At 58.8% G+C, this 10,972-nt stretch overlaps 1 protein-coding gene across 1 annotated transcript; it reads left to right on the top strand.

The window, feature by feature from the left end:
- The first annotated feature begins 697 nt into the window (after positions 1–697).
- Positions 698–2,389, top strand: SOCS1 (suppressor of cytokine signaling 1). The gene is made up of 2 exons (XM_058680903.1): positions 698–834; positions 1,266–2,389. The coding sequence occupies exon 2, from the start codon at positions 1,316–1,318 to the stop codon at positions 1,955–1,957; it is 642 nt and encodes a 213-aa protein (XP_058536886.1). The 5' UTR covers positions 698–834; positions 1,266–1,315; the 3' UTR covers positions 1,958–2,389.
- Positions 2,390–10,972: the final 8,583 nt, after the last annotated feature.

Here is a 10,972-nt window from a genome sequence, read left to right as displayed (position 1 = left end):
ACACAGGGCTCTGCAGTGAGCACGTCCAGGAACGCCCCGTTTTCCACTGGGCTCCACAGTGCAGCTGGAAGATACTCAGCTGCCCCTCCCCAAAGAAAGCGGGGTGCCGGATCCAGGGTGTGCACACCGCACGGCCTGGCCCGCCTCGCGTTCGCTGTGAGCAGCAGCAGCCTCCGCAGGCGGGCGGGCGGCGGCTGCGGGGGACCTTGCCCGGCCGCGCCCGGTTTCTGAGGAACTCCGCTGCCAGAGCCCATGGGTTCTTCTGAAGCCTGTGGTCAAGCCGCCACTTCCTGGGAAGCGCAGGCGGGGACAGCGGACAGCGGACAGCGGCTGGCCCTGGGTGCCCAGGGCCAGCAGGAGGAGGGGGCGTGTCGGGGCCAGACCCGAGCACCCTGCAGGACCAGAGAGAGGAGACCCAGCAGCGATGAGAGCCGGGGCAGAAGCGCGGACAGTGCGTGCGTCCGAGGCGGGCTTCCGAGAGGCCGCCCGGGGGCTCCGGAGGCGGGGCCCGAGTCGCCCACACGCGGTGCCTGGACCGGGGGCCAGGACGCCCCCCAGGCGGGGAAGACCTCCCCGCGGCGTCCTCGAGCTTGTGTGGAAACGCAGCTCGGAGACGCCAAGGAAAGAGAAACCGAAAGCGGCTCTGGGGGCGGGGGCCGAGCCCCGCAGGCCCCGCCCCTCCCCTGCCGGTTAAAAGCCTGGCGCAGGGGCGGGCGTGCAGCAGAGCGAGCTGCGGCCGTGGCAGCTGCACGGCTCTCGGCCCCGGAGCATGCGCGAGAGTCGCCCCGGAGCCCCCCGCCGCCCCGCCCGCGGCGCCCCGCGCCCCGCCGCCAGGTAAGCCGGGCACTGGGCGACGAGGGGGAGGGAGGGACGGAGGGCGTGGGCCGACGGCGCGCGGCAGCCGGGCGCGCTGGGGTCGCGGCCCCACCCAGGCCGCCCCCCGCGCCGTCCGCCTCCAGCCTTTGCCCCGGGCGCCGATCCCCGGCCTGGCCAGCAGGCGGCGGCCGCGGGTGGGGAGCCCGGCGCCGGACGGCCCGAGTCGGGACTGGCTCTTCGCCTGCACCCCTGTCCCCGGCCCGGGCTGGACTCCGCCCGCCGCAGCCCCTCGCCCGGCAGGGCGGGCCGGCCGGCCCAGAGGCCCCTCTAGCTCAGAGAGGCCGCGCGCTGCGGAGGGTCGCGCCAGCCCGGAGGGCCGCCTCCCGCCCCGCGCGGCGCCTCACCTTCCCAGCCGCGCCGGCTCACCACCGCCTCTGTCTCCCCATCAGCGCACCCCCGGACGCTATGGCCCACCCCTCCGGCTGGCCCCTCGTGTAGGATGGTGGCACACAACCAGGTGGCAGCCGACAATGCAATCTCCTCGGCAGCAGAGCCCCGACGGCGGCCGGAGCCTTCCTCCTCCTCCTCCTCCTCGTCCTCGCCCGTGGTCCCAGCGCGCCCACGGCCCTGCCTGGCGGCCCCGGCCCCGGCCCCAGGCGACACGCACTTCCGCACATTCCGCTCGCACGCCGATTACCGGCGCATCACGCGCACCAGCGCGCTCCTCGACGCCTGCGGCTTCTACTGGGGTCCCCTGAGCGTCCACGGTGCGCACGAGCGACTCCGCGCCGAGCCGGTGGGCACCTTCCTGGTGCGCGACAGCCGCCAGCGGAACTGCTTCTTCGCCCTCAGCGTGAAGATGGCCTCGGGCCCCACGAGCATCCGCGTGCACTTCCAGGCCGGCCGCTTCCACCTGGACGGCAGCCGCGAGACCTTCGACTGCCTCTTCGAGCTGCTGGAGCACTACGTGGCGGCGCCGCGCCGCATGCTGGGCGCCCCGCTGCGCCAGCGCCGCGTGCGGCCGCTGCAAGAGCTGTGCCGCCAGCGCATCGTGGCCACCGTGGGCCGCGAGAACCTGGCACGCATACCCCTCAACCCGGTTCTCCGTGACTACCTGAGCTCCTTCCCTTTCCAGATCTGACTGGCCGCGCCCACCGTGCAGGCAGCATTAACCGGGACACGTTGTTGTTACTGTTATAATTATTTGCCTGGAACCACGTGGGTGACCTCCCCACCAGGGTTGGAGGGAGCCAGCGTAGGGGGCGAGGCGTCTCCCGCTCTGGCTGGCCAGGAGGCCGCAGACCCCTCCCTACCTCCTGGGGTTGGGGGCGCTCGCCCTCTTGGTGCTCCCTCTGGGCCCCCTGGTTGGTGTAGCAGCTTAATTTAACTGAGTGTGGGGCCAGGACCTGAACTCGCACCTCCTACCTCTTCATGTTTACATATACCAAGTATCTTTGCACAAACCAGGGGTTGGGGAAGGGTCTCTGGCTTTATTTTTCTGCTGTGCAGAATCCTATTTTATATTTTTTACAGCCAGTTTAGGTAATAAACTTTATTATGAAAGTTTTTTTTTTTTAAAGAAAAAAAGTTTCTATGGTGTGTGCTTTGAGCCAAAGTTCTCCTTGAGAAGACCTGGAACAGGTCAGAGGGACAGGGGGAGGGTCTTCAGAGCTGCCTGTGGGGCTTGAGGCACGGTAGGGGTAGGGGCAGGCACTGTGGCGGGGTGCCCTACAAGCGCCACCCCTGTGCCAGGAAAGCCGCCTGGGGCTGGGATGTGTGTAGCTGGGCAGGTGGTCGCTCTCAGTTCATTCCAGACCAATTTTGTGTGTGCTGGGCAGGTGGTCACACTCTGTGCCAAGCCGACTGTGTCTTGCTGGCTGCCATGTTGCTTGCTCCTGGAGAGAGACCACCTGCTGAGGCAGTACAGGCTTTTGGCCCATTTTACAGAAAGCTGAGCGAGGGGTTCCTTGTGCCCAGGGTCATTTCTGTGTCAAAACGGCACCCAGGCCTTTTTGTCTGTCCACCCAACATCTGTCTGAAATGGGTGACACAGAGGAAACTTCTTGATTCTAAGACCACAGCAACTTCCAGGAAGAGGGTGGGGGCATCTGGAAGGAGGAGGGGGAGCTCGTTGTGAACCCGCTGGCAGCGGGGAGATGTGGGGCCTGGGATGCTGAGGATGCAAGGCTGGGCTGACTTCCTTCTTCCCACCCTGCCGGGCCCTGCGTACTTTTTGGTGAACAAAGTTTGGAGTCAGAAAGTGGCTCTGTGGTCTGCGGTGACGCGAGGGCCCTGCTGCCGGCTCTGGGCAATTCCCTTCAGCTCCCGAGACGGCCAAGGCTGCCACTTCAGTTCTAACGCAGGCAACCTTCCGCTTGGCAGGGAGGCAGTGACACTGCAGGAGCCCAGGGTGGCCCGCTAGCTGGGGCTGCTCCCAGTTTGGCTCTGTGGGGTTGGCTGGCTGGCTCACAGTGCCCCCGGCCATGGGCACCCGGGGATGGCCTAGCAGATGGACTGTATTGGGAACTCCTGAGAGTGGAATCAGTTACAAGCTTGGGTTGAGCAGCCTGCCCAATGTGTTTCAGTTTGTCTAGAAGGTTGCGACCCTCTGCAGTCCTGGACACAGTGGTCATGCAGTGTCCCAATATTTTTCCAGCCCTTTCTGCCGGGAAAGCGCAGCATAGAGCTACCTGGAGCTTGCAGAGTGGGAGAGTCCCCGGCTTGTCCAGGCCTGGGAGTGGGCTCGAGGCATCAGGGAGAGATCAGGATCTCCCTGCCGCTGCCAGGCCCTCCCCCCACCCCCAGGAAGACTGAGTGCAAGGTGGGCAAGGGCTGGCCCTGCATTCCCGGGCCTGGCTGCTTCTGCTTCTGCCCCCTCCCACTCCCTCAGCCTTCACTGGTGGCTGCATGGGTTTGTTAAGTCCTGCATCTCCTCCTCACAATATGTTCAGGGTTATTTTCTCCACCACCTTTCTTTAAAAAAAGTTTAAAACCTGAATTTTCATTACACAGTGCTGAATACACACACACACACACACACACACACACAGGCTGCCTCTCAAACCCGCAGCCACATGAGCTCAGAATAAAGGCCCCTCTGATCGCATTCCCCAGAGCTGGCCCCTTCTTCCCTTTATGAGTCATTTTTCAAGAATCCACACTAACATACGTACAGTGGGAAGGGGGGCGGGGGGTTGGCTGCCCTGCAGGCGGTGTGACCAAGAACCGGTGCAGGCACCATGCTGGGTGTGCAGCTCTGCGCGCCTCTGTGTGTGTATGTGTGTGGCTTCCCCAGTGGTGCAGATTCTCTATCTCATTCTCAAACCTCAGCTTCGTGATTCAGCAACACTGACGTCAATTTACAAGAATGAAAAGTGAGAGGAGGCTGTGTGTGTGTGTGTGTGTGTGTGTACGCGGGGCCCAGCGTTAGGGGCCCAGGTGTGGCCCCCACTGGGAGTGCATGAGCTGGGCGACCTGCAGCAGGCAGAACTGGCAAAACAGGAAAGTACAATAAGGATGGCCTGCGGATGCAAGGATGGATACAAAGTGGCACTTCAAAGCCACCTCCACCCCGAGCAGAGCCAGGGACTGGGATGGGATGGAAGCTCACACAGGTGCAGTCACCTACTCAAAGCCACCCCGCCCACAAAGAGGCAGCGGCTAGGCCAGCACTAGAGCAACACAGAGTTCTTAACTGGGACTGGGTATCCCATGTCGAGTCCTGGGTTTGGTGCTCCCAGGGCTGGGAGCGGTGCTGAGGCTCCTCTGTGACAGCACAGCACAGACTCGCTTGTGCGGCAGGTGCTAAGTGAACGTGGAAGGACGAGGTGCTCGACCAGACCCTGGCTGAAGCTCCTACGCCCTGAGCACCTCCACTGGTGGCCAGGCACCATGAGAATCCAAGCCCAGGGGCACAGGAATAGAGCAGGACTTGCAGAGCCTCCAACAGGCAGCTACTGATGGGCAGGGACCTGGAACATTCTCCATAGGCTCAGGCGAAGATAACTGGATGGAAGGAGGAGGGGCTGTTTCACAGAAAGTTCGGGAGGACCCCTAGGAGACCCCCAGACCAAGTAGGGAGTAATGCAGAGGGTGCGGCCTGACACTGGGACGAAATCTCCAGGTTCCTCAGAGAGGACTCGAAGCATATTCACACAGGTACAAGGGGGCTGAAGGCAGGTGCTCAAACCGTCTCCGCACCCACCAGGGATCTAGCACGCAGCCCTCATGGAAACTCGAGTTCTAAGACAGCCTGCCCTTTGCCTCCACACCGGCGTGGGCTCCGCTCCGCCATACCCCCGGCCCAGGCCCTTCAGCAGGCCTCCCTCAGCACTCACCATGCTCCCTCCTGCCTCCAGGTCTGCCGGCCTGCCTCTTCCATGCCTCCAGCGTGGCCCACAGCGAGGACGCCCACAGCGAGGACACCGTGTGGCTTCCCGCGCTCTCCGTGGCCATGTGCCGCACGCTGATGACGTCACTGCCGGGCACGAGCGCCGGGTCCATCTGTTGGGCAGCTCTCGGCTCTTCTCGGCACTGGCCGGCGCTCAGTCTCTCCAAGTCCCTGTGACCCTCCCTGGTCTGTGTGGCCTCCCTGCGTGATCCCAGTGCAGAGGCTTTATGGGGGACAGGAAGAGGCCGGGTTCGGGTCAGTTCCCCAGGAGGAGGCCCTTTCCCATCAACCTGGGGAAGCAGCCTGGAGGGGATTAAGTCCTGTCGCCTGTGGGATCACAGTGGCCTGGTTTATAAAACAAGGATTAAACTCCATCATCATACCCAGTGTGCTCTGCTTCTGGCAGGTGGTGATGACAGAACAAGTAGAAAGAAAACAGATCACCGCTCCAATATGGAACCTATAATGTGTTGTGATTGTCATCATTATTAAAGACTTATTTATTTGACAGAGAGAGTAACAGAGGAAGGGCAAAAAGATCTTTCATCCAGTGCTTTGTTCCCTGGATGGCTCCAATGGCCAGGCAGCACCAGATAGAAACCAGGAGCTTCTTTGGGGTGTCCCGAGCACCTGGGCCATCCTCTACTGCTTTCCCAGGCGCATTAGCAGGGAGTTAGGTTGGAAGTGCTACAGGGGGGATTATGCCACAACGCTGGCCCCTTGGAATGATGGTGATGATGCTTTTTGTAACATCACGGCTGCCTGTGCCCAATTGAAGTCAGACACGGTTCCATCCAGGGCATGCTGTTTGCAAATCACAGTGGTGGCCACTAGTTTGCTACACATTGATCTCAGTGCACTGGGGAGCCCACTGAGTTCCCACAAGAACTGCTGGAGACTGGCATAGGGTTAAGTAAGTGCCCAGGGCTATGCCCAGAGGTGGCATGGGTGGATGCCTGCACAGGCAGCCCCTGGGTTCCAAGCTCATCCTTCATCTCAAGTTTCAGGAAAATTCTTTGCCAGGTTTGGCTAAGCTGTTTGGTTATTTAGTTAATTTTTGTTTCCAAATCAGGCTATTTAGTTTCCTTAAGCAAATGTATTGCAAGGGATTGGGGGGACAGGACCAGAATGCTTGCCCCAGAGAGGCAAATGCTGAGTAGGGCAAGCAGCGATGGCCAGATGATGGCAGAATTTCTGTGACATCAGGGTGTCCCGCTCCAGGACACTGTGCAGTGGAGAGCAAGAGAGGGCTGCAAGCAAGTGACAGAGGACAGGGGAGTAAGAACGGAAATCGCCCCTTCACACGGCAAGGAGAGGCCTCAGTGCTGTTTTGCTGTTGTTTTAATTTGGAAGGCAGAGTTATAGAGAGAAGAGAGAGATCTTCCATCTTCTGGTTCGCTCCCTAACCGCAACAATCCAGGAGCCAGGAGTTTCATCCCAGGCTCCCATGTGCGTGCAGGGCTCCTAGCCCACAGACCATCTGCTGCTGCTTCCCGGTGCTTGGAAGTGGGATAGCTGGGATTCAAACTGGCACTCCTATGGGATGCCGGGATTACTGGCTGTGGCTTAACGCACTACACAATGCTGCTCTCCCATGTGTGTGGTTTTTTTTTAAAGATTTATTTTATTTTTATTACAAAGTCAGATATACAGAGAGGAGGAGAGACAGAGAGGAAGATCTTCCGTCCGATGATTCACTCCCCAAGTGAGCCGCAACGGGCCGGTGCGCGCCAATCCAAAGCCGGGAACCAGGAACCTCCTCCAGGTCTCCCACATGGGTGCAGGGTCCCAATGCATTGGGCCGTCCTCGACTGCTTTCCCAGGCCACCATCAGGGAGCTGGATGGGAAGTGGGGCTGCCGGGATTAGAACCGGTGCCCATATGGGATCCCGGGGCTTTCAAGGCGAGGACCTTAGCCGCTAGGCCACGCCGCCGGGCCCTCCCACGTGTTTTTAAAATGTCTCATCTCAAACCATGACCCAGAGACCCTCTAGAGCACCTACCTGTCCCTTGCCTGGAGAAACACCTTGGGGAAACAGCCTAGAATGGCTGCCAGTCATGTCGGTGGGGACACATGGTCCCCTGCACTGACTCAGAGCCTCACTCTTCTCACCTGTGAAATGGGGGGGAGAGGGCATCTGGAGGATGCAGGGCCCAGAGGAAGTGATTCGGAAACGCTAGGCTTGTGTCAGATCTACAGCAAAAGGTGTGGCGCTCCCAGGTCAGGCTGGGAGCTGCAGAAGGAAGCCCTGCACCTTTCCCGGGTTGGGGGCCACTGAAAATGAAACAGCCACGCCTGGGTCTGGGGCACCTTCGTGTCCTCTATGTCACTTTTACCGAGTTCCCTCCATGCTAGCCTGGTGACAGGAAGGCTGCAGTTCCCCGAAGGTGGGTCAAAATGAAACCGCCGTGGGTCCGGCTGGGATGGGCCTGGCAGGTTGGGGAGGGGTGGGGGAGGAGCCAGTACTGGACTCCTGACGTCCCTCCCGGCCTCTGCAGGCTTTCAGGGAGACAGGATGTGACAGCCCAAATCGCAGATTTGATCACCTCCTGCCTGCCACTCATTCTCTAGCATTTTCTGAGAAGGTCTGACTATCAGCCACTTTTTAAAGATTTATTTCTTTGAAAGGCAGATTTACAGAAGGCGCGGGTGGGGAGGTGAGATCTTTCACCTGCTGGTTTACTTCCCAAGTGGCCTTAATGGCCATGGCTGAGCAAGGCCACAGCCAGGAGTCCGGAGCTTCCTCTGGGCCTCACCCATGGATGTCAGGGTAAGGACTTCCCTAGGCACATTAGCAGGGAACTGGATTGGACGTGTTGTGGCCAGCATTCTGACCAACTCTCATAGGAGATGTGGGCATCCCGGGCAGCAGCTTAACCTGCCACATCACAACGCTGGTCCCTAATGTCTGCTTTCCAGGCACAGACACTGAGACCTGACAGCCGAAGTTCCTTGTCTAGAATCCTAGGGCATGTGAAAGCCATGGAACCTGTGCCTGAACCAAGCAAGACGAATCCTGAACATTCCCGCAGCTCCCAGCTGCTAGGTACTAAGATGCTCCCCTCCCTCTCCCATGGACTCCGAGCCGCTGTCCTAGCCCCCACTTTCCCTTCTTGCCCCTTGTTGTTCCTGCCTCAATGCCTTGCCCCTGCTCTCCCTAGTGGAAACTGGATCTTTTGAGGCTCCTACTTCCTCTTCTCAGAAAACTCCTACTCAGTCTTCAAAACCCAAGGCAGCCTTCACTTCCCCCTGGAAGCCTCCACTAACCCTCTCTATTGAGCTCACTGTGCCTAATTATGCTCCTGCCCAAGTCCATGTCAGAGGCCCCTGTGCCTCCCTGAGCAGGGCATACACCTGGCAAGTATTCTGAAGAGGTGTGTGGTTCCTGTTGCCTGTATAGGGGACAAGAGGCTCACAACCACCCCAACTTGCTGTAGCTACCTTGGCCCCAGACAAAAGCAAAGTGGGGATAAAGACTTTGTTCAACCTTTGGTGGGTGCAAAACAATGAAAAAAAATTCTGACTAATGAGGAAAAGCTTGAGGAGTGTGGGGCAACAAGCTGAAAATGGAAGAGGTCGATGGGAATGCAGCGGGAGCGATGGAGCGGCAGGGTGGGGAGAGCAGGGGAGAGGAAGGGGCAGAAAAGGGCAGGGGAGACCATAGAGGGAAAGGAAACACAATGCAAAAGAACCAAAGGGCACGTGGATGGGCAATACCTGAGTGAGTAAGTGAGTGAGTGAAGGAATGAGCTGTCCATGGCATATATCAGGTGAAGAAGCAGGCATCTGGAGCTGCAGCCAAGCTGATGCTCGGGCAGCCGCATCCTACAGGAGAGTACCAACTCTCTTCTCTCCAGCTGAGGCAGCAGGTGACACCCAAGTGCTTGGGTCCCTGTCACCCACATGGAAGACCTAGATGGGGTTCCTGGCTCCCACCTTGAGGCTGGCCCAATCCTGGATACTGCCGGCATTTGGTGGAGTGAACCAGCAGACGGAAGCTCTCTGTCTCTGTGCTTTTCAAAGAAACAAAAGTCAATAAATAAAATTCAAATTCCATGTCCTGAAGTGCTGGCTGTGTCCCAGCCAGTGAACCCTATGTGTGGCGCCAGCCCCTCCCAAAGAACCCTGGCACCTGTTCTGCTCCAGCCCCAGAAAACTGAAAGTAAAAGCCACCCAGGGCACCCTTGCCTCAGCCTTCCTGTCCCTCAGCTGCTTTCTTAGAAATCAGCTGCCTCACTGCCCCGGGTCCCCTGCTCTGGGGGCAGGTGTGACGTGAGAAGCAGGACCAGGGCCCTGGGAGACCCCACAGTGTGTGAGGCTCGTATCAGCATCCTGCAGAGGTTGCCTCAGCGCCCATTGCATGCCAGGGGAGCCTATGGCATTCAGTGTCTCCAAGACCGGTCACTCGATCGAGCTAAGAGGGGAGCAATGGGAGATGCAGGACTCGGGATGGGCTCCCATGAGGAGGCGCCATCCAAGACTTCAGGCATGATGGAAAGGAGTTTACCCTGGCAGCACAGGCACAAGGTCACAGCCTTGGCCACGACCTTGGAGGTGTGACCTCTGGAAATGGCCTTGCATTCTCCCCCACCGTCCAGCAGCTGCACCTGGAATGGGCTTCCTTCTCTGGATTTGGCAGGTGATGAAGCAGAGAATCGGATAGCTGCCATGGTTTGTTTGTCCAAGACGGTATGGCTGCAGTGGGCAGCTGAATGCAACCCTGTGTGCCTGCACACCTGGCACAGAGCCCAGCTGAGCCCTGGGCTCCCTCCTCATCCACACACTGCTTTACCTGCATCCCCAACAGCATCTCCCGGGAGACACAGGTGGCAAGAAAAGGTGAGACTCAAGGAGGTCCCACGGCCACCAGAGCTGGGGCTGGGACTCACCCTCGGACACCAGGATGGCTCCTGTGGCCCTGAGATCACAGCCCCGTGCCCCGGGTCTCCGTCCCACACTCTAGTAGGCAGGTTCAAGTGCTTGAGCCCCTGCCACCTGGATGGAACTCCATGTTCCTGACTCCTGCCTGGTCCAGTCCTGGACATCATGGCCATTTGGGGAGTGAACCAGCAGCTGGGAGATCCCTTTATCTCTGTCTCTTTCCTTCTCTGCCATTCTGCCTTTCAAATCAATCAATAAATCTTACAAAAAATAAGTGCAATAGAGCCATTTGCCTGAGGAAGGCTAGAACGAGACCACCGAGGCCAGGAGCCAGTGACCCCTTGGTAACACCCTTGCTCCTCGCCCTCCACCGCTAGGCTTCTATAGAAGATGGTCTGAGAGGCTGCACTGGGACCTTTCCCTCCCCACCTCCCAGTTCCTGCTTGTTCCTGAAGACTTTTTTCTCTTTGGAAAAATAATTCATACTATTATTACTTTTCAAAAAAATTATTTATTTTTATTAAAAGGCAGATATACAGAGAGGAGGAGAGACAGAGATGAAGATCTTCCTTCCGTCTGTTGATTCGCTCCCCAAGCAGCCTCAACGGTGGGTGCTGAGCCAATCCGAAGCCAGGAGCCAGGAGCTTCAGCTGGGTCTCCCACATGGGTGCAGGAACTTAAGACTTTGGGTCGTCCTCGACTGCTTTTTCAGGCCACAAGCAGAGAGTTGGATGGGAAGTGGGGCTACTGGGATTAGAACTGGTGCCCATATGGGATCCCAGTGCATGCAAGGCAAGTACTTTTAGTCACTAGGCTATTGCGCTGGGCCCTATTGTTACTTTTAAGGTGTCCTTTGCATTAGAATTTTTTTTTAAAGCAGGCTT

Source organism: Ochotona princeps, chromosome 24 (genome assembly GCF_030435755.1).
Source record: "Ochotona princeps isolate mOchPri1 chromosome 24, mOchPri1.hap1, whole genome shotgun sequence".
Lineage (NCBI taxonomy): Eukaryota > Metazoa > Chordata > Mammalia > Lagomorpha > Ochotonidae > Ochotona > Ochotona princeps.
Note: the sequence above shows the minus strand (reverse complement) of the source record. Positions and strands in the feature narration are given on the sequence as shown.